The following is a 24,366-nucleotide window of genomic DNA, read 5'->3' on the forward strand; positions in this document are numbered from 1 at the left end:
TTGATCATGGCAGCGTCTATGTGACAGCTGACATGATCAACCCGTAAGTAAAGTGAAAAAACACAGACACCGAAAAATCCTTTATTTTAAATAAAACAAACAAGCCTCGTTTACCCTTTTATTAACCCCTCCCGAAACAAAGCTCCGGCGTAATCCACAGCTCCGACGTCCTGCGAGGCTTCCATCCAGCCGCGACTGACACAGACACAGCTGAATGCAGCCTCGCAGCGAGACAGCAGAGAGGTAACCACAGGGCATTTCCCACGGCCGGTAATGTGAACTCACTGCCGACCGTGGGAAATGCAGAGTGTGCTCACAGGGACTCTATCTATCCTTCTATCTCTCTATCTTATCCATCTATCCCTCCCTCTTATCCATCCCTCTTATCCATCCCTCTTATCCATCCCTCTTACCCATCCCTCTTACCCATCCCTCTTACCCATCCCTCTTATCCATCCCTCTTATCCATCCCTCTTATCCATCCCTCTTATCCATCCCTCTTATCCATCCCTCTTATCCATCCCTCTTATCCATCCCTCTTATCCATCCCTCTTATCCATCCCTCTTATCCATCCCTCTGTCTATCTATTCTTCTGTCTATTTCTCTATATCAGAATGAAATGACTTTTTTTTTTCCTTTTTTTTCAATGTGCTTTATTGCATTGAATGCAATAAAGCACATACCAACCCGCACGCGGCAATACCGCGAACAATACCGCAGTAAAACCGCAGCAAACCGCATGCGGTTTTCGGGTGCGGTTTGCCGCGGTTTTTTACCGCGGGTGCGGTAATCTTTGAATACCTGCGGAATTTTCTTGAGAAAATTCCATTTTCCAGTGCGCACAGGGCCTAACTCCTTGTTGAACATACGGTTATAGCCAATGTCTGCTCATAACGGAGCCTGCATCTTTGCCAGCAGATGTGAGATGTATACAGCCATCAACTGCCTCTAAAAGCCACAAGTGGCTGTTAACCTCAAATATAGTAAAAAGGAAAAAGAAAAGGTTTTTGAACACAAAATAAATTAAATAGAGGTATATGCCCAAGTTGCAGATTTTTTTCTGCACATAAAACAACATCTCTCGGTAGGAAAAATCGCAACAGCAAAAAGGCACGTTTTATGCCACGTTTCGATTTTTTTTTTTTCATTGAGAGATAGGGAAACATTGAGAAAAACACAGAAACAATTGACACGTCAATTGTTTGGTGGAGTTTTTTTCTACAACAAAATCTGCAAGGAAAAAAAAAAATGTTGTTACGTGGGCACAGGACTTCAGGATTCTCATAGACTTTGCTGGGATGCGGTTTTCCTTGCAGCATTGAGTAAAATTTGCAAGAAAAAAACGCAGCGTGGGCACATACCCTAAATGTGTTCGAATCACTCAACTATAATACGTACAATTCAATTGAAAACCAAAAACTTTTCTGCCAAAATAAATTTCAAAGAACTAAAATCATGTTGACTGCATAAATACAGCTCTGGCAAAACATAAGACCACTTCCAAATTTTCAGTTTTTTTCTGATAAAAGAACAATTTACATTTTACTCAAAAATATACCTATAAACCACTGACATGTCTCCGAATTTACAAGCAATACATTTTGTATTTATTTTCTGAAAATGAGAAATGGTCAAAATAAAAAAAAATGCATTACTTACAGACCTCAAATAATGCAAAAGAAAACAAGCTCATAATCATTTAGAAACCACAATACTAATGTTTTACCTCAGGAAGAGTTCAGAAATCAATATTTTGTGGAATAACCATGATTTTTTTATCACAGCTTTCATGCGTCTTGGCATGCTTTCCACCTGTCTTTCACACTACTTTTGGGTGACCTTTTGCCACTCCTGGTGCAAAAATGTAAGCAGTTCTTCTTTGTTTGATGGCTTGTGACTATCCATCTTCCTCTTGATTACATTGCAGAGGTTTTCAATGGGGTTCAGGTCTAGAGATTGGGCTGGCCATGACAGGGTTTTGATGTGGTGGTCCTTCATCCACACATTGATTGACCTAGCTGTGTGGCATGGCACATCGTACTACTAGAAAACGTCCTCAGAGTTGGGGGAACAATGCCTAAGCAGAAGGAAGCATCCGTTTTTACAGGATAACCTTGTATACGGCTTGATTCATATGTCCTTCGCAAAAGATGAATCTACCCAATTCCAGTCTTGCTGAAGCATCCCCAGATCATCACCGATCCTACACCAAATTTCACAGTGGGTGCAAGACACTGTGGCTTGTACGCCTCTCCAGGTCTACGTCTAACCAATAGACAACTACATCTTGGGTAAAGCTGAAAATTAGGTAAAGAAAATTCAACAAACATCTTTGTGGTGGATGTATGAATCAAGCCGCATACAAGGTTATCCCAGAAAAACAGTTGCTTCCTTCTGCTCAGCCAATGCTCCCCAACTCTGATGACTTTTTTCAGCAAGACAATGCTACATGCCACACAGCTAGGTCAATCAATGTGTAGATGAAGGACCACCACCAGTCTTCAGTGTTCTATGGTATATCTACTACCTTGGACATTCATTTTGTACCCTTCTGCTGACAACTTTAAACAATGAGAACCCTTTGCGGTGTTTTAAGTGGCTTATGGACTGTTTTTTGCTGTAAAATGCAACTATCAAAATATCAGGAAAATCCTATTAGACAAGCCAAAACTTTATATGGCGTTAGTAAGAATAACTTTCAATTATGACAGCTGTGTACCGGTTACTGTTGAACAAGAGTTAAGAGGTTCGGCTAAATCTGAACACAAACATCCCCCCCAATACACCACTCACAAAAAGTTATGGATATTTGGCTTTCGGGTGAAATTTTTGTAAAATGTAAAAAGTTCACGCTACAGTGAAATATTTTATCATGAAAATAGGGCATTTATGCAGAAACCTACAATGAATTTTCTCATCTCAAAGCAATTTATTGAAACAAAATGCAATGACCGTGGTGGCTCATCCAGTAACAACAGGGGATGATTCATAGCGCTCTTTTTGATGTCTCCAACATAGTTGGCGGCCATCATTTTTGCTCAGCGTGACTTGACTCATCGGTGAACAGCACTGAGGCCTACTGGTCCCTCATCCAGCCAAACAATGACACCTGTGCCTGGTTATGTGGTCAAGTACCCCTTCAGGCAATCTAGCATACAAACCATGCTGATCTAACAGTTTCAAATTGTCTGACGTGACACCTGGGCCCACTCGCCTCCCTTAAATGTTGCTGGAATTGTGTAGCGTTCATGATCTGATTCCTAAGGGCATTGTTCACAACAAAGTGGTCATCAGTGTGGTATGTGGCTAAAGAACGTCCACTTCTATGCCTTTCTGTGACTCTTCCAGTCTGTGTTGCAACCTGCTGGTGACACTCTAAGCTCACTCACCACTTCAGTCTGAAAACATCCTGCTTTAAGCTTCATAATGGCAAAATAATGTTGATCAATTGTTAGGTATCGTCTTGGTCTCATGATGTCAACATGTGAACAGCATGAAGAGAACTGTTTAAATACTAATTGTAATTGAACCCTGAAATTTTTTGGGTGACTAATGGGTCAAATACTTACGGCAAATTTTTGTCATTCAGCTGCTTGTTAAATATCAGGAAGTTGTGCAAAAAGTACTGAAACAGTGAACAGTTAGACAAGGTCACTTTAAAGGGAATCAGTCACCAGGTTTTTGCTACTGTATATGAGGGCAGCATCATGTAGAGAAAGAGACCCTGAATCCAGCGGTGTCACTTACTGAGTTGTTTGCTGTAATTTTGATAAAATCAATGTTTCTCTGCTGCAGCTCTAGCATTTATATGGCGCTCATGCTTCACGTCAAGTAGTCCTCTAATGGTAATCTGCTAATTAATCAGTGATTTTATAAAAACTACACTAAGCAGCCCAGTAGGTCACGTCGCTGGAATCAGGGTCTCTTTTCTTTCATCATGCTGCTGTCAAATTAGGTGGCAAAAACCTGGTGACTGAGTCCCTTTAAGTTCACTTGAAAAGGTTAAAGTGCATTTTAGGATCATCCTGAAGTGTCACTCGAAAGCCAAATATCCATAACTTTCTGTATGTAGTGTATAATAGACTTCACACTAGGGTGGCCACATTTTAATTTTATTACCGCTCTCAAAATTGTTATTTCTCAGTGGATTTTTAGACTATAAAAGTGACGTAGGTGGAAAAAGTTCTAAAATTATTCTTCTTGGCATGTTTTTTTTTTTTTTTTTAAATGACAAAACTGGCATTTTAAAAACAGGCGTGCGTAGATATTAAATAATAGATAATAAACATGTTTATATGTAAGGATTTAACCCTTTGTCAAAAAGCGGTCAGCGGCCCAAGGAAAATGCAATCCAAAAACTATTTCATTCACAAAAGTAGCAACCCACGTGTATACACAGTCCAAATCTAGGTTTCAAAAAGCTTCTTGCATGACAAGGTAGAAGGAAGGAAATCTCAGACATACTTAAGATGATAGATTGTGGGATAAACCACTACTTCACTTGGTTTTACTTAGCGTATCTACATATATAGGAGAAACATTTCCTTAAGAGTGATGGTGTGTACATTTCCCCCAGGGTCCTGTCTTAGGGCTCCTTCACACATCAATGAGTTTCATCACCAATATTTTTAGTAGTATCAGTTTGGTCAGTGTGTAAGTTTTTACATTTTTACATAGGTTGAAAACAAAAACAGGTCCAACAAGTTCAATTAAAGGTTCATCATTTGTTTTTTTGCCAATCAATTTTTTTCACGGATCCACAGACTTGCACTTGGAAGTGTGATCCGACATTCTGGTCCACATAAAAGCAAAAACACTTGATCGATACTGATCAAATGGGTAAGAGGCATTAAAAAAAAAAAAAAAAAAAAAAAGAAAGAAAAAAAACCAGACATATCCAAGCCCTTTCTAACGCCTGCTGACTAACTCAAAAATATTTCCCAGATTCATACATTCCGGAACCAAGATTCTGCAAAAACACTAGTGTATACCCTAATCATCTCCCGCCTGGACTACTGAAGCCTCCTGCTCTGTGGCCTCCCTTCTAACACTCCTGCACCGCTCCACTCAAACTCTGCTACACAATTAATCCAACTCTCCCCTCGCTATTCCCAGGCCTCACACTCTTCCAATACCTTCACTGGATTACCATTGCCTAAAGACTCCAGTTCAAAACCCAATCCATGACATACAAAGCCATCCACAACCTGTCTCCTCCATACATCTGTGCCGTAATCTGTACGCACCCTCCTATCCTCATAAGATCTCCTACTCTACTCCTCTCCGCTTCTGCATAGAAGATTTCTCCTGCGCCTCCCCTATACTCTGGAACGCTCTATCACAAAAATGACACCTTCAGTGGAAACCATCAAAAGTAACTTGAAGACCCACCTCTTCAGGCAAGCCCACAACCTGCAATAACCATCAGACTACTATAATGCTGCACGACCAGCTCTATCCTCCCCTACTGTATCCTCACCCATCCCCTGTAGACTGAGCCCTTGTGGGCAGGGTCTTCTCTCCTCCTGTACCAGTCCTTGCATTGTTTATGATTATTGTATTTGTTTTTATGTAGATTTTTTTTTTAATTGTAACCACCATTGAATAAATGTAATAATAATAATAATAATAATAATAAAAAATAATAATAATAAGGGTTTTGAAGGGTCAGACATGGCTATTACATAGTCACAAATATAAAATTAAGAGTATCTCAGGAATTTTTTTTTTTTTTTTTACTCACTTCCAATTGTGGAAATTACTATTCTTTCAAGATCTATTGATTAAAATCAACTTTGTTAGTGGGAAAACCTCTTTAAGTAACTTGAAATGAAGCCTCAATACAAGAGTGACTAGCGTAAACCTGACTATACCCTTTCAATGGCGGTTGGCTAAGCAAGAAGGGAATTTTGTTTACTTACCGTAAATTCCTTTTCTTCTAGCTCCTATTGGGAGACCCAGACAATTGGTGTATAGCTTCTGCGTCCGGAGGCCACACAAAGTATTACACTGAAAAGTGTAACCCCTCCCCTCTGCCTATACACCCTCCCGTGGATCACGGGCTCCTCAGTTTTGGTGCAAAAGCAGGAAGGAGGAAACTTATAAATTGGTCTGGGGTAAATTCAATCCGAAGGATGTTCGGAGAACTGAAACCATAACCAAAAGAACAATTCAACATGAACAACATGTGTACACAAAAGAACAACCAGCCCGAAGGGAACAGGGGCGGGTGCTGGGTCTCCCAATAGGAGCTAGAAGAAAAGGAATTTACGGTAAGTAAACAAAATTCCCTTCTTTGTCGCTCCATTGGGAGACCCAGACAATTGGGACGTCCAAAAGCAGTCCCTGGGTGGGTAAAAGAATACCTCAATAAAAGAGAGCCGAAAACGACCCCTTCCTACAGGTGGGCAATCGCTGCCTGAAGGACTCGCCTACCTAGACTGGCATCTGCCGAAGCATAGGTATGCACTTGATAGTGTTTTGTGAAGGTGTGCAGACTAGACCAGGTAGCTGCCTGACACACCTGCTGAGCCGTAGCCCAGTGCCGCAATGCCCAGGACGCACCCACGGCTCTGGTAGAATGGGCTTTCAGCCCCGAAGGAAGAGGAAGCCCCGAAGAACAGTAGGCTTCAAGAATCGGTTCCTTGATCCACCAAGCCAAAGTCGACTTGGAAGCCTGCGAACCCTTCCGCTGGCCAGCGACCAGGACAAAGAGCGCATCTGAACGGCGCAGGGGTGCCGTGCGAGACACGTAGAGCCGGAGTGCTCTCACTAGATCCAATAAATGCAAATCCTTTTCACACTGGTGAACTGGATGAGGGCAAAATGACGTAAGGAGATATCCTGATTGAGATGAAAAGGAGATAACACCTTAGGGAGAAACTCCGGGACAGGACGCAGAACCACCTTATCCTGGTGAAAAACCAGGAAAGGGGATTTGCAAGACAGCGCAGCAAGCTCCGACACTCTTCAGAGTGAGGTAATTGCCACAAGAAATGCCACCTTCTGCGAAAGACGTGATAAAGAGACATCCCTCAGCGGCTCGAAAGGTGGTTTTTGAAGAGCCATGAGCACCCTGTTAAGGTCCCAGGGTTCCAGCGGACGCTTGTAGGGTGGAACTATGTGGCAAACTCCCTGCAGGAACGTGCGGACCTGCGGAAGCCTTGCTAGGCGCTTTTGAAAAAATACTGAGAGCGCCGATACTTGTCCCTTGAGAGAGCCGAGTGACAACCCCTTGTCCATTCCAGATTGAAGGAAGGAAAGAAAAATGGGTAAGGCAAAAGGCCAGGGAGTAAAACCCTTATCAGAGCACCAGGACAAGAAGATCCGCCACGACCTGTAATAGATCTTGGCGGACGTTGGTTTCCTGGCCTGTCTCATGGTGGCAATGACATCCTGAGATAACCCTGAAGACGCTAGGAGCCAGGACTCAATGGCCACACAGTCAGGTTGAGGTTCCCTGAGCCCTGTGGTGGAGAAAAACCACTCCCCACCCTGACAGGCTCGCGTCCGTCGTGACCACAGCCCAGGATGGGGGCAGGAAGGATTTTCCCTGCGATACAGAAGTGGGAAGAAGCCACCACTGAAGAGAGGTTTTGGCTGCAAGGGAAAGAGACGTTCCTGTCGAGGGACGTCGACCTCCTGTCCCATTTGCGGAGAATGTCCCATTGGAGTGGGCGCAAATGGAACTGCGCGAAGGGCACTGCCTCCATCGCTGCCACCATCTTCCCCAGGAAGTGCATGAGGCGCCTCAAGGGGTGTGACTGACCCCGAAGAAGAGATTGCACCCCTGTCTGCAGCGAAAGCTGTTTGTCCCGCGGTAGCTTGACTACCGCTGAGTGAGTATGAAACTCCATCCCGAGGTAAGTCAGTGATTGGGTCGGTGTCAACTTGGACTTTGGGAAGTTGATGAGCCACCCAAACTGCTGGAGAGTCGCCAGAGCGACGGTCAGGCTGTGTTGACACGCCACCCGGGAGGGTGCCTTGACTAGGAGATCGTCTAGGTAAGGGATCACCGAGTGGCCCTGAGAGTGTAGGACCGCCACAACGGATGCCATGACCTTGGTGAAGACCCGTGGGGCTGTCGCCAGGCCGAAAGGCAGTGCCACGAACTGAAGGTGTTCGTCCCCGATGGCGAAACGCAGGAAGCGTTGATGTTCGGGTGCGATCGGCACATGGAGATAAGCATCCTTGATGTCGATTGATGCTAGGAAGTCTCCTTGTGACATCGAAGCGATGACCGAGCGGAGAGATTCCATCCGAAACCTTCTGGTGCTCACATGCCTGTTGAGCAGTTTGAGGTCCAGAACGGGACGGAAAGATCCGTCCTTCTTTGGCACCATGAACAAGTTGGAGTAGAAGCCGTGACCATGTTCCTGAGGGGGAACGGGAATCACCACTCCTTCTGTCTTCAGAACGCCCACAGCCTGAAAAAGTGCGCCGGCCCGAGAGGGGGGCGGAGATGTTCTGAAGAAACGAGTCGGAGGACGAGAGCTGAACTCTATCCTGTAACCGTGAGACAGAATGTCACTCACCCATCGGTCTTGGACATGTGGCCACCAGGCGTCGCAAAAGCGGGAGAGCCTGCCACCGACCGAGGATGCGGTTCGGGGAGGCCGAAAGTCATGAGGCCGCCTTGGAGGCAGTGCCTCCGGCGGTTTTTTGGGGGCGTGACTTAGACCGCCACGCATAGGAGTTCCTCTGGCCTTTCTCTGGCCTGTTGGACGAAGAGGATTGGGACTTGGCTGAGGGCCGAAAGGACCGAAACCTCGGTTGTATTTTCCGTTGCTGAGGTCTCTTCGGTTTGGACTGGGGTAAGGACGAGTCCTTTCCCTTGGATTCCTTAATAATTTCATCCAATCGTTCGCCGAACAATCGGTCGCCAGAAAACGGCAAACCGGTTAAGAACTTCTTGGAAGCAGAGTCTGCCTTCCATTCGCGTAGCCACATGGCCCTGCGGACTGCCACCGAATTAGCGGATGCCACCGCCGTACGGCTAGCAGAGTCCAGGACGGCGTTCATGGCGTAGGACGAAAAAGCAGACGCCTGAGAAATCAAAGACGCAACTTGCGGAGCAGAGGTACGTGTGACCGCATTAATCTCAGACAGACAAGCTCAGATAGCTTGGAGTGCCCACACGGCTGCAAAGGCCGGGGCAAAGGACGCGCCTGTGGCTTCATAGATGGATTTCACCAGGAGCTCTATCTGCCTGTCAGTGGCATCCTTGAGCGATGAGCCATCTGCAACTGATACTACAGATCTAGCCGCCAGTCTAGAGACTGGAGGATCCACCTTGGGACATTGAGCCCATCCCTTAACTACGTCAGAGGGGAAGGGGTAACGTGTGTCATTAAGGCGCTTAGTAAAGCGCTTGTCCGGAAATGCTCTGTGCTTCTGGACAGCATCTCTGAAGTTAGAGTGATCGAAAAACGCACTCCGTGTACGTTTGGGAAACCTAAACTGGTGTTTCTCCTGCTGCGAAGCCGACTCCTCTATAGGTGGAGGCGGGGGAGATAGATCTAACACCTGGTTGATGGACGATATAAGATCATTTACTAAGGCGTCCCCCTCAGGTGTATCAAGATTGAGGGCAACGTCAGCGTCAGAGCCCTGAGCTGCGACGTCCGCCTCGTCCTCCAGGGAGTCCTCAAGCTGAGACCCCGAGCAGCGTGAGGAAGTCGGGGAAGATTCCCAGCGAGCCCGCTTAGCCGGTCTGGGACTGTGGTCCGTGCAGGAGTCCTCCACGTGAGACCTAGGGGCCACCCCGGGAGCACGCTGCGGCGCAGACCGAGAGGGGCCTGGAGGCGATGATCCAACAGTGCCCGGGGCCTGTGTAAGGACCGGTCTGGACTGCTTGGCTTCTAGTAGCTTGGCAGACCATTTGTCCATAGACTGAGCCATGGATTGTGACAGCGACTCAGAGTTTCTCAGCAAAAACTGCCAACTCTGTCCCTGCCGCCTGGACAGTGGAAGCAGGAGGGTCTGCCTGAGCCGAGGGGCCCACTAGTGACCGAGGCTCCGGTTGAGCAAGTGCAACAGGGGTCGAGCATTGCTCACAGTGAGGGTAGGTGGAACTCGCAGGTAACATAGCCCCACAAGAGGTACAGGTTGCAAAAAAACACTTTGCCTTAGCGCCCTTGCTCCTTGTGGACGACATGCTGTTGTCTCCTAGGAGAGTGATCACTGAGGGTATATAGCCAAAAGTAAACAATCCGGCCGAACAGAGAAAATATATATATATATATATATATATATATATACATACTCCGGCACCCTAGCGGGGACCAGCACCGGTTGACCGGTGTGGCTTACCGACCGCCCAAAGCGGAGTGTGTGTCCACCAGATTCCCTGCCTTAGGTCTCCCAGAGCTGCAGAGCTCGTTCCTGAAAATCCTCCACCGGCAGAATGTTGTAAAAATGGCTGCCGGAGCTCTCAGGGGAGGAGGGAGCCGTGGGCGGCGACTAGTAAAGTGCGGGAATCTGGGGCTCCACAGTGATCAGTGAGGGGGGGGGAGGAAACAAAGTATGCTCCAGCCCTCACTGCCGACATCAGGTCGACCGTCCCGCCCTTACCCCTGACTGGCAGGCCCGGGGGCGGGAGATATGGTACTAGGCCGCAATGAAGCCGGGGACTAAATTTAATACCGCGGCCGACAAACAGGCTCAGTCGGCGCGGAAGTCCCGGTCTTCACAAACCAGCAGCTGGTGCAGCGTCTGTGAAACAAGCGCTCCATGCACAGACCCCATGGGACACAGAGTACCTTTAGATGCAGGGCCCTGTCCCCGAGGATACATAGACTCCTGTCCGGCAGATTCCCACAGGGGCTGCGGAGGGAGCCCGGTCCCAGTAAATGGATGACCGGTCAGGATCCCACTTCTCCCAGAGCCTCTAAGGGATGGTGAAGGAAAACGGCATGTGGCTCCAGCCTCTGTACCCGCAATGGGTACCTCAACCTTAACAGCACCGCCGACGTAGTGGGGTGAGAAGGGAGCATGCCGGGGGCCCTGTGGGGGCCCTCTTTTCTTCCAACCGATAAAATCAGCAGCTGCTGCTGACTAAAATGGGAATGCATGAGTGGATGTGTGCCTCCTTCCACACAAAGCATAAAACTGAGGAGCCCGTGATCCACGGGAGGGTGTATAGGCAGAGGGGAGGGGTTACACTTTTCAGTGTAATACTTTGTGTGGCCTCCGGAGGCAGAAGCTATACACCAATTGTCTGGGTCTCCCAATGGAGCGACAAAGAAAGTTCGTCTGACCGTTCTCTCTAGATTCTCTCAGACAGGAATGCTCAACTCAGCATCTTGCTTGAACAGTGTTTCAAATGAATGATAGCCATGTAAATGTATTGCTGGACCGGATTCAGATGAGCAGGCCTCAATTCTAGACCATGGAAGTGGGAGGTTACATGGAAAGGAATGGTATTTATAGGAAACGTTTTATTGGGCAGCTCAGTGGTTAGCACTGCAGCCTTGCAGCGCTGGGGTTTGGGTTTAAATTCCACCAAGGACAACACCTGCAAAGCGTTTTTATGTTCTCCCAGTGTTTGTGTGGGTTTCCTCCCACACTCCAAAGATACACTGATAAGGAATACAAAAATTGGGAAACCATCAGAAAATAACCCATAGTTAAAAATCAGGTCTTTTTTTTTTTTTAATTTGGCAATATATATTTTATTTTAACATAATCAGCCTATATTCGAAATAAAAAAAAAATTGCAATATTCACACTGGCCACAAGAACTTTACATTTTTTTTTTCCCATTAGCTTCTAGCTTCATAGTTTCAGGAAACACCACATCTACAAAAGTGTGTTGAAGTAGTTAATAGTTGCAAGGGTCAGGAGAGCAGATGTCACTATTATGATTGAAGGATTCTGTTTTATCAGCTATGTATAGAGGTGTTCCTATCCTTTAAAAGGAGTCTATATAAAAAAAAAAAAAAAAAAAAGCCCCAGGAGCCCATGTGAAAATTTCAAGATTGCCACCTGACCAGAGTGCACTATAATACAAGTGAAGGGGATCTCATTATGACCCCAATCACTTGTATTGAGCTGCGATGTAGTAGCAACACCAAATGAAGATTAGCTGGGAAGGCCAAAGTTGCCATTTAGCCCCACGCTAAATAAACATCACTACTACAGATTCTGCCCTAGTCGACAGAGCAAAACTGAGATGAGAGCTGCACAACACAGGAACGGTGTGCTCTGTCAGTAGGAAAAGTGTATTTTAATACAATAAAGGGCATGTTGAATTTGAAAACAATATTAAATAGGTTTTAACTTTTATTAAAACATGGAATAGGTTAATTGAATTAAGTAGCAAGACCAGAAGAGACAACATAAAAGGTGTGCACAAAAAAGTACTTCCAGAAGACAAAAGAAGAAAGGGAGAAAGTCAACTCTTGAAAAGTAATTGGTGTTAGTATAAAAGAAATGACATCAGCTGGACGACCCCCGCACCATAAAAAGCCAGTGAAAGCCCTCAGGAAAAATAAACTGATCCTTTACCAGAATTGAAGTCATCTCGTGAACCTCCTCTAGAGCCGTAACTATCGTTTCCTGAAAAATAAGGTAACAGCAACATCAAATCGAAAACTGAGCAAACCAAACATTACAGGATGAGGTGGGAAACCCGAGACCCATCCACAACAACGACATAACCACCATAAAAATACAGTTCTCCACTAAAATGAGTAGCCAAGAGCCACCTGCACACAACACCTACAAGGTCCATTATTCTTCGCCAGCTGCGACCAGTGATGAATGCAGTCATTTTATTCCATTAATGGGAACAGAAAATCACTACATACTTCTGCCGGTAGACCACAGACCAATCCGTACAATCATAGAAATTCCTCCCCAAAACGCGTCGTTCCACATTGTATTGAAAGAACTAAATTAATAATCCAATTAATTTCTTTATAATCCCATCTATTCAGCCAGAGATTACATTTAGCATCAAGACATCAGTGACAAAAATGTATTTTATTATATTACTGTGTACAAAACATGATTGAGTGAACAAGATAATCACAAAAACCACACAAAATAAAAATGGTCAATGGTTTTACTAAACAGGATGCTGTGATGCTGTAATGGGCAAGCACTGAAACGTGAATACTAGCACTGTAGAGTCTCCTCTACTGCTTCTGGAAAATATACCAACATTTTGCATTAAATTGGAGTAAAATTACATACTAGTGAGATGAACAAGAAAAATATAGGCAAAAATATACACAAAAGAAAAAGTTACTGAACATTCAGTCTGCAACTTCACTGGAAATTCTCTCTCGCAGCTTTTCCTTTTCTCGTCGAAGCTTCTCCTGATACCTTTACTATTCTAGAAGGCCAGTGGATCATATCTGTGAAGTATCCAGCAGGAGTCCCATTAGGTTCAGGTTCCATCTACCTTGGCATCATTGTTCCATCCATCTCCTTGATATCCTGATTAAATCTTTATCCTTGCTCTTCACTAACAGCACCAAGATTTTCTGGAAAGTAGTCCAAATGCGAATTTTAAAAAAAATGTAACTTCACATTCATCAGACAACCCAAGACTTGAAACATTTCAGTATGTTCTCCATGATGGGCTTAAAATGTTGGATCTTTGTTGTTACCTAGAAATTTATTCACAATCCCAAGAATTCCAAGCTCTATTCAACATCTTTCATTTTTGTTTCGAACAAGTCGTCCTTCATTTGTCTGAATATCTGAACCCAACGATATTCAGTATTTTTTCAGACAGTTCCTGACACTTGGTATATAGGTACTTAAACAGTCTCCCCTTCTTCCATTAGAGCTTTCACAAACTGCTTCATCAGTCCAAGCTTAATGTGGAGTGGTGGCAGGAGAACTTCGTGGGATCAACTAAATGTTCCACAACTATGTTTTTCAGTTCAGTATGCAAAGGTATTTTTGTTGACCATCTTTTTTGGCTTCAGTGACGAGTCTTATCCTGGCTGTCCCATTCACACAAAAAGTATGGGTGCTTAGAGTATCCTCCTTACTACCCAAAGGAGCAAAATGACAACTTTAGGGATCAACACATATTGACCATCCTTGTAAAGTTTTTGGCAATAAAGTCTAAATTTTCATAGCTCTCCCTCAAGTGCACAGAATGATCTACAGGCACTGAAGCATACTTGTTGCCATTGTGCAGTAGCACAGCTTTCATACTTTTGTTGGATGAATCAATATTCTCCACTCGTTCACATTGTACTCAATGTTACATTTTTCCATCAGCCCAGAGAACATCACTGCAATACACTAGAGCACCATCTTGAGAAAAGTATGGAAGGAATTCCTTTTCTCTGCTTCTGTACTATGAAAAACCGGTACCAGGAGCGATCATGTTCTTGTCATCCAGAGCCTTCAAGTTCTGCAGAATGTTTAGGAAGGTCCAAGATCCGGACTAAATCACTTCAAATCTAACTGTAAAAAAAAAAGCTGAGGCTCGTTGGGCCTACCGAGTGTTTGTGAAAAAAAACTGTACGTGATGGAGGTTTTTTCTCCAAATACTTTTCCGAGTTCAGCAATTAAAATTGAAAAAAGAAGGGAATTTTGTTTACTTACCGTAAATTCCTTTTCTTCTAGCTCCAATTGGGAGACCCAGACAGTGGGTGTATAGCTACTGCCTCTGGAGGCCGCACAAAGAACTACACTTAAAAGTGTAAGGCCCCTCCCCTTCTGGCTATACACCCTCCCGTAGGAGTACGGATTCCTCAGTTTTAGTACCAAAGCAAGAAGGAGGAAAGCCAATAACAGTTTCAAAACCAAATTCAATCCGATAACTAGATCGGAGAACTTAAGAAACAACGTGAACAACATGTGCACCCGAAAAAACGAAACCCTAAAAACAGATAGGGCGGGTGCTGGGTCTCCCAATTGGAGCTAGAAGAAAAGGAATTTACGGTAAGTAAACAAAATTCCCTTCTTCTTTTTCGCTCCTAATTGGGAGACCCAGACAGTGGGACGTCCAAAAGCAGTCCCTGGGTGGGTAAAAAGATACCACATGAACGGGCTGTCATACAGCCTCTTCCTACAGGTGGGCCACCGCCGCCTGAAGGACCCGTCTACCTAGGCTGGCGTCTGCCGAAGCGTAGGTATGCACTTGATAGTGTTTGGTAAATGTGTGCAGACTCGACCAGGTAGCCGCCTGGCACACTTGCTGAGCCGTAGCCTGATGCCTCAACGCCCAGGACGCACCAACGGCTCTGGTAGAATGGGCCTTCAGTCCAGATGGAATCTGAAGCCCAGCAGAACGGTATGCGTGAAGAATTGGTTCCTTGATCCACCGTGCCAGGGTGGATTTGGAAGCTTGCGATCCCTTATGCTGACCAGCGACTAGGACAAAGAGCGCATCCGAACGGCGTAGAGGCGCCGTGCGAGAAATGTAAATCCTGAGTGCTCTCACCAGGTCCAACAGATGTAAACCCTTTTCAAATTGGTGAACTGGATGCGGACACAAAGATGGCAAAGTGATATCCTGATTGAGATGAAAGGAAGAAACCACCTTGGGAGAAAACTCTGGAATTGGACGCAGTACTACCTTGTCTTGGTGAAACACCAGGAAGGGAGATTTGCAAGATAACGCCGCCAGCTCGGACACTCTTCGAAGAGATGTGACCGCTACAAGAAAAACTACCTTTTGTGAAAGCCGAGAAAGGGGAACCTCTTTCAAGGGCTCGAAAGGCGGCTTTTGAAGAGCAAGGAGAACCTTGTTCAGATCCCAGGGTTCCAATGGCCGTCTGTAAGGAGGAACGATATGACAAACTCCTTGGAGAAACGTGCGTACTTTAGAAAGCTGTGCCAAGCGCTTCTGAAAGAATACGGATAACGCGGAGACTTGACCCTTAAGCGAGCTAAGGGACAAACCTTTTTCCAACCCAGACTGCAGGAAGGAAAGAAAAATTGGCAATGCAAATGGCCAGGGAGAAAACCCTTGAGCCAAGCACCACGCTAAGAATATCTTCCACGTCCTGTGATAGATCTTAGCTGAGGATGGTTTTCTAGCCTGTCTCATTGTGGCAACAACTCCCTGAGACAAACCTGAGGCCGCTAGGATCCAGGACTCAATGGCCACACAGTCAGGTTCAGGGCCGCAGAATTCAGATGGAAAAACGGCCCTTGAGACAGCAGATCTGGACGGTCTGGTAGTGCCCACGGTTGGCCTACCGTGAGATGCCACAGATCCGGGTACCACGACCTTCTTGGCCAATTTGGAGCGACGAGTATGGCTCGCTGGCAGTCGGACTTGATTTTCCGGAGAACTCTGGGTAACAATGCTAGAGGTGGGAACACATAGGGGAGTCGGAACTGCGACCAATCCTGAACCAAGGCGTCTGCCGCCAGCGCTCGGAGGAAATGCATGAGGCGCCTCAGTGAGTGCGACTGGCTCTGAAGGAGAGATTGCACTCCAGTCCGTAGCGAGCACTGCTTGTCCAGTGGAAGCCTCACTATCGCTGATAGAGTATGAAACTCCATGCCAAGATAAGTCAGAGATTGGGTCGGGGTTAGATGAGACTTTGGAAAGTTGATAATCCACCCGAAAGTCTGGAGGGTGTCTAGCGCCACCTTCAGACTGTGTTGGCATGCTTCTTGAGAGGATGCCTTTATAAGCAGGTCGTCTAGATACGGGATGACCGAGTGACCCTGCGAGTGCAGAACAGCTACTACTGCTGCCATGACTTTGGTGAAGACCCGGGGGGCTGTTGCCAGACCGAAGGGTAACGCTACGAACTGTAGGTGCTCGTCGTGTATGACGAAACGTAGGAAACGCTGATGCTCTGGTGCAATCGGCACGTGGAGATACGCATCTTTGATGTCTATTGATGCTAGAAAATCTCCCTGAGACATTGAGGCTATGACGGAGCGTAGGGATTCCATCCGGAACCTCCTGACTTTTACGTGTCTGTTGAGCAACTTCAGATCCAGGACGGGACGATACGATCCGTCCTTTTTTGGGACCACAAACAGATTGGAGTAAAAACCGTGACCCTGTTCCTGAAGAGGGACGGAGGTCACCACTCCTTCCGCCTTTAGAGCGGCCACCGCCTGCAACAGAGCATCGGCTCGGTCTGGTGGTGGAGAAGTTCGGAAGAAACGAGTTGGCGGACGAGAACTGAACTCTATCCTGTACCCGTGAGATAGAATATCTCTCACCCAACGGTCCTTGACGCTTGCTAGCCAAATGTCGCCAAAGTGGGACAGCCTCCCACCGACCGCGGTTTTTGGGGGCATCGGAGACCGCAAGTCAGGAGGACGTCGTTTTGGCAACGGTTCCTCCGGCTGGTCTTTTTGGGCGTGACTGAGACCTCCAAGAATTTGAACGTCTCTGGTCCTTTTGAGTCTTTTTTGACGAGGCGAATTGGGACCTGCCCTGTCCTCGAAAGGACCGATAACCAGACTGACCCCTCCTCTGTTGGGGCTTGTTTTGTCTGTGTTGTGGCAAGGAAGAGTCCTTACCCTTGGAGTGTTTGATGATTTCATCCAAACGCTCTCCAAACAATCGGTCACGAGAAAAAGGCAAATTGGTTAAGCACTTCTTGGAATGAGAATCTGCTTTCCAATGTCTCAACCACAGAGCCCTACGCAAAACAACTGAGTTGGCTGACGCCACTGCCGTGCGGCTTGTAGCGTCCAGAACAGCATTAATCGCGTACGACGCGAATGCCGCCATTTGCGAGGTCAATGGTGCTACCTGCGGGGCAAATGCACGTGTGACTGAGTCGACTCGCGCAAGCCCGGCCGTGATAGCTTGGAGTGCCCATACGGCCGCAAAAGAAGGCGCTAATGACGCTCCAATCGCTTCATAGATGGATTTCAGCCAGAGCTCCATCTGCCTGTCAGTGGCATCTTTAAGTGCCGCTCCATCTTCAACAGCAACCAAGGATCTAGCTGCAAGCCTGGAAATTGGAGGATCCACTTTTGGACACTGGGTCCAACCCTTGACCACTTCAGAGGGAAAAGGGTAGCGTGTATCTTTAAGTCGTTTAGGAAAACGCCTTTCAGGATAAGCGTGGGGTTTCTGGATTGCGTCTCTGAAGTCAGCGTGGTCCAGAAAAGTGCTTAATGTACGCTTAGGGTATCTGAAATGGATTCTCTCGTGCTGCGAAGCTGACTCCTCTACAGGAGGAGCTGGTGGGGAAATATTCAACATCTTATTGATGTTAAATATAAGATCATTAACTATGGCGTCACCATCTGGTGTATCTAGATTGAGAGCGGTCCCAGGATCAGAATCCTGATCAGTTACGTCCGCCTCATCACCCATAGATTCATCCCGCTGGGATCCAGACCATTGAGATGAATGTGAAGGCCCGTCATAACGAGCCCGCTTAGGCTGCCCGGGGCCATCGTCCGAGTCAGTCTTCACCCTGAGGTGTAGATGCCCGTCCCGGAGCTAGGAGCTGAGGGGGACCAGGGGGCAATACATGCACAGTGTCCGTGGTCTGAAGTACAGGCCTAGCTCGCAATGTGTCAAGAATTTGTGACATAGTGAGAGACATTCTGTCAGCAAAAGCTGCAAACTCAGTTCCTGTCACCTGGACAGCATTCACAGGTGGTACACCCTGGGACACGTCCAGCAGAGGTCCCGACTGTGCAAGCGCCGCAGGGGCCGAGCACTGCACACAATGGGGGTCCGTGGAGCCTGCCGGTAGAAAAGTCCCACATGCGGTGCAGGAAGCATACAATGTCTGTGCCTTGGCACCCTTGCGTTTTACGGGCGACATGCTGCTGGCTCTCTGCATGTGAGAGAGTCTATAGCCAAAGGGCGACCAGCGCTATGTAATACCAAGTATTTGTAGCAACAAAATACTAAGAATACTACGAGCACAAGAGGGGGTGAGCCCTGAGGGCTGCTTACCGCCCGCTGAACAGCGGGTAAGAGGCTGCAGAATGCCTTGTCTGGGTCTCCCCGGCTCCCCTCTGCAGCTCAGCGTGTCAGCAAGAATGGCTGCCGGCTAATGTGGAGAGGGGCGGTCCGTGGGAGTTCCCAAACAAAAGTGCGGGAACAGTGTCCCCTCTGTGCTGACTGTGAGGGCTGGAGTATGTAAAAACGACTCCAGCCCTCAGCGCTGATGCACTGGCCAGCGTCCCGCCCCTCTCCTGACTGGCAGGTCTGGGGGCGGGAACGAACGAAAGCAGGCCGCAAAAGCCGGGGACTCGAGTTATCAGCGCGGCCGCCGTAAAAGCGCGGGCCGCGCTGAAGTCCCCGGCGCACTACAAGTGCCAGCCGCGCCGCTGTTCCAGCGGCCGGCGCGACCGAGTCCTAGACGTGGGCAGCGTCCCGCCCCTCTCCTGACTGGCAGGTCTGGGGGCGGGAACGAACGGAAGCAGGCCGCAAAAGCCGGGGACTGTAGTTATCAGCGCGGCCGCCGTAAAAGCGCAGGCCGCGCTGAAGTCCCCGGCGCACTACAAGTGCCAGCCGTGCCGCAGTCCCAGCGGCCGGCGCGGCCGATTCCCATAAGCGTGCCTGCTTCAGCTAAGCTGAATGAGGCCATGGCACAGGCGCCGCAGCGCTGATGTCCCCCGGCGCACTACAACACCCAGCATGCTGCGGTGTGAGCGCCAAATGCACGGGGACACAGAGTACCTTAAGGAAGCAGGGCCATGTCCCTGATGTACTCCGCTCCATCCAGCATCTTCTCCAGGGGCTGTAGATGGAGCACGGTCTCAGTGCCTGGAGACCGGTAAATCCCACTTCACCCAGAGCCCTGTAAAAAGGGATGGGGAAGGAATCAGCATGTGGGCTCCTGCCGCCGTACCCGCAATGGGTACCTCAACCTTACAAACACCTCCGACATAAGTGGGGTGAGAAGGGAGCATGCTGGGAGTCTGTATAGACCCTCTTTTCTTCCATCCGACATAGTCAGCAGCTGCTGCTGACTAAAAACAATGGAGCTATGCGTGCGTGTCTGACCTCCTTGCGCACAAAGCTAAAACTGGGGAATCCGTACTCCTACGGGAGGGTGTATAGCCAGAAGGGGAGGGGCCTTACACTTTTAAGTGTAGTTCTTTGTGCGGCCTCCAGAGGCAGTAGCTATACACCCACTGTCTGGGTCTCCCAATTAGGAGCGAAAAAGAAAATAAAAATTAAAAAAAAACCCAAAACCACCTTTTACTTTTAAAACACTTTTACCCTTGAAGATCTGTGTTATTATTCTCACGGATAATGTAGAAAGAAAACATGAAGGCAGGAGATGGATGCATAGATCTCTATGAGCGCTCAAAGACCGTTCTGCCATACAGCCTAAGGATTATTCACGTTTTAGTAATGCTACAGTGAAAAAACGTCTATAATACTAAAATTATATAAACTACCACTATTAATGGGGGATATCTGGTGTCATGATATTGTTGATCTTTTCTTTAGGATAAATCATTAACCAGTTGTGAACCAGGCCATTTACCCCTGTCATCGACCATGTGAATTTTTTGTATTATCCGTACATGCAATTTGAAGGCTGCAAAGACTCTACTGATATTGAAATGTGTTTTTTTTTATTTTTCAATTTTACTCATAAAGGGGACCTAATTAGGTTACCACAACTTTCAACTCGCCCCCCTCACCCTCAATATCAGTGGGGAAATAACAGAAAAAGAGTCTGTTCTTCATTGTTTTTTATTTTTATAAAAGGCTAAGAAAAATCATTTAAAATTGTGTTCACATTGGGTCAGTTGGGACTGGGACCCCGATTTATACAGAAAATTGGCGCTTTATATGACAACCCAACCGCTAAGGTCAGGGTTAACGGGGCTTTATCCTCCTCCTTTGCTGTACGAAACGGGACCAGACAAGGCTGCCCCTTATCCCCGCTTTTGTATGTAGTCATCATGGAACACTTAGCTAACGCTCTCAGGGGGAATAGTAATATCAAAGGACTCAAGATCGGGGATGCCCATCATAAAATTGCATTATATGCAGATGATCTCCTGTTATACATCTCTCAACCTCATATATCGATCCCGTCTATAATGATGGAATTCGAACGATTCGGCCTCCTTAGTAACTTTAAAGTTAATCTATCAAAATCAGAAGCATTAAATATCTCTTTGACCCAAACTGAAGTTTCCCGGGCAATGTCTAACTTCCCATTCAAATGGAGACCTTCGGCCATTAAATATTTGGGTATTTCAATCCCAGCGGACCTCTCCAAACTATATACACTTAATCACTTACCACTACTAGAAGGTACAATCAAGAACTTAAAGTCTTACGGGGGACTGAAATTGTCTTGGATGGGCAGGATGAATGTAATTAAAATGGATATCCTGCCACGCTTTTTGTACTACTTTCAAACCATCCCCATTTCTCCTCCCAGTAGTTTTTTTCGTACCCTTCAATCTGCTATTATCCGATTCATATGGGGTAAAATTAAACCAAGAATCAACTTACGCACTCTTACCCTTCCAAGGGAGTGTGGAGGAGCAGGCCTTCCTAATTTCAGAGTCTACATGCAGGCTGCAGCCTTGACCCGTATATTAGACTGGCATTTCAACAGTGACTCTAAGCAATGGATACGGGTAGAGCAAGAAGGACTGGAGATCCCTCTTAAACACCTCCCTTGGATACCTCCTTCAGATCTTTCTAACGTGGAGATACTTTCAAATTTGATCAAAGAAACGCTCAAAGTTAGTCACATAGTATCCAAAAAAATGTCGCCTCCACAGTCAGTTAGTCCCCTCGCTTCCTTATTCTATACTCCATCATTTCACCCTGGATATAAACAGAGAAGCTACTTCGGCTGGAGGGCGGAGGAAGACATCCGCTTGGGGCACATACTGATTGATGGTAAATTACCCTAATTCCAAACCTTTCGGACACAGCTTCCGTCTAGAGGTTCACAATGGTTAGAGTTTCTCCAACTACGGGCATTTGTCTCTCCAGAGAGAACAGTTGATCGAGTCCGAGGCACTTGTAGTGCCTTTGAGGAACTGTTTACTAAAAATATCCCGCCTGAACACACAATCTCCCTTCTGTACGGTATTCTTATCAGAGTTGGGGTCTCAGGCAAACGAGGCTACCAATTGGCTTGGGAAAAGGAGCTGAAGCAACACTTCTCTCCCGATGAGTGGAAGAAATGTTTCTTATTTACTCATAAATTGTCAGTCACGTGCTCTGCAGGGGAGAAAAATTTTAAGATTTTGACACGTTGGTACCAGTTTCCGTCAAAACTACATATTATATTCCCTTCAGTATCTGCGATGTGCTGGAGATGTGGGCAAGATGTCGGTACCATGACACATATCTGGTGGGAGTGTGATGGATTAAAACAGTTTTGGGAAAAGGTTCTTGCTAATTATCAGCTTATAACTGGGAAAGCAGTGAATAACTGCCCCAAGATAGTCCTCCTCTCTATGTTACCACACTCAATCGCTTATCATAAGAGAGACATACTCCGCTTCTGCCTGGCGGCGGCGCGCTCCGTCATACCTAGGTACTGGAAGTCCTCCATGATACCTCCCATCTCAGAGTGGTACTCTGAAATGGCAAACATATGTAGGATGGAGGAGCTCTCTGCCGACATTGCGGGCACTAGAGACAAATTTTGCAGGACCTGGGGAGAATGGATCTTATTTAAAGACTCTCCAGATTTTGTTAAACTGTTTTGACGGAGCCATAACATCTTATTAGATCGGTGGAGTAAAGCATGGTCAGGGATGAACCGGACAAGAATGTAGGATCACCTGATTCTCAGATGACAGTGAGCGCCTCTCCCCCACCCTAATCAAATCAAACTACCCACCATTTCCCTTGTGTGTCTGCCTTCGTCTTCCCAGCTTACTCACGCTGCTACCTACCTCCCCCCCCACTTCCCCTTCTAATTCCCTCCCTTCTCCCCCCTTTCTTTCCTTTTTTTCTTCTCTCTCTCTCTCTTCTCCTTCCCTTTTCCTGAGATCTCGTTGGAATCCAATTTGAAGAGGTCTATTGAGGACTATAGATGTAAAGTGTTCATTATCCGGTCAAATTGAGATCGAGACAGATTGAGAAAACATGATTTCTTTACTATGCAATTTATAAAAAGTTTGACATGTCAGTCATTCAGTTTTTCATGATGTATATGTATAATATGATATGTTTACAATAAAAATAGATTGAACATAAAATTGTGTTCACCTTTTTGTAAAAAACAAAGAAAACACTTTATGATAATTTTAAATAAGAAATGATAATTTAAATATTACATATAAAGGAAAACCACGTAAAAACAGGACTTTGTCAATGCGCCAAGCTATACGCCAGCCATAGTCTTGTTTACAATAGCAGCGCCGCACACTTGTGTACACAGTCTGAATCCACATGTGTCACGCTCTCTGCTTTACAAGGTTAAATGAATATTATATTTATAAATTATGATAGCTTGTGAACAATTCTTCCCACTTCACCTGTTTATTCTTTGAGGGGTCTGTCAGTAAGATTAATCCTCCTAAATCGTCTACTTGAACAAAGATGAATACAATGACACCTTGATATCTGATACAATGTCTCATTCTGGAGAAATCCACATTTTTCTTATATGTGAAATGAGTGGATACAGATCTACTGGAGAATCTGCCTCTAGGCATTATTTTAAATGAAATGAAAAGAGGGTGTTACCGGTGTGAGACATGTAATGACTGACAGTCTGCTCTCAATCACACAGCTCTGCACTAGATCAAAACAGACAGTACAGAAGATGTGAAGTTTGGTGAATGGCAAACATTTGTACTTGCTTTCCAAGCATAATGGTGCTTCAGCTTCCATCTCACGAGCACCTGGATTGGGGGGGAAGCAAGTTTGTGCCGACAGACAGCTCCATGAGAAGACAACTGCAAATGTGCTTGTTGTATTTGTAATTAGAGTAGGTTCAACGCTGCTGTACTGTGTTGGTTCTAATAAGGCACAGTTCTGCAACATAGATGACAGCACAAGTGCAGCTGCAAACGTTTGTAACAGTGGCGGACATATCGCCGATGCAGTTGCACCCGGAGGTTCAGAAGGCCCTTGCTGATCTGACCTGTTGTCCGGAGCTCGAGGCTATGGGGGCCCTGGCCAGACAGCCCTCATCACATCCAGCGTGCAGGGCAGGGAGCAATACCACAGCTCAGCACAGTGCAGTGCAGACAGCCTACGCAGGTGTCTGTCCTCTGCTCCCTGCCCTCTCTCAGTGACATACAAGTGCGCAGCCTGAAGACACCAGTACGGCGCGAGCGCCTTTGTCATTGGAAAAGTTTACGGCAGGAGAAGAAGCAGTGCAGCGGGGCCCGAGCAGAGCCCTTTTTTTGCAATAGACTGAGGATGGGGCAGAGCACATCAGACTCTCACCTACCATGGAAAGCTTCAAGAGGAACCTCAAGACCCACCTCTTCCAACAAGCCTACAA

At 46.5% G+C, this 24,366-nt stretch overlaps 1 protein-coding gene across 3 annotated transcripts in view; it reads right to left on the minus strand.

The window, feature by feature from the left end:
* EIF4H (eukaryotic translation initiation factor 4H) overlaps positions 1 to 24,366 on the minus strand; it is an 80,586-nt gene that overhangs the window by 18,060 nt on the left and 38,160 nt on the right. For 2 of the 3 annotated variants that reach the window (XM_075336364.1, XM_075336365.1), the window contains one exon: positions 12,509 to 12,559. The exons of the other annotated variant lie outside the window; for it this stretch is intronic. In XM_075336364.1, the coding sequence (XP_075192479.1) occupies positions 12,509 to 12,559 (51 nt within the window). The remainder of the gene's footprint in view (positions 1 to 12,508; positions 12,560 to 24,366) is intronic. 3 annotated transcript variants of the gene reach the window in all.

The sequence above is a fragment of the Anomaloglossus baeobatrachus genome, chromosome 2 (genome assembly GCF_048569485.1).
Source record: "Anomaloglossus baeobatrachus isolate aAnoBae1 chromosome 2, aAnoBae1.hap1, whole genome shotgun sequence".
NCBI lineage: Eukaryota > Metazoa > Chordata > Amphibia > Anura > Aromobatidae > Anomaloglossus > Anomaloglossus baeobatrachus.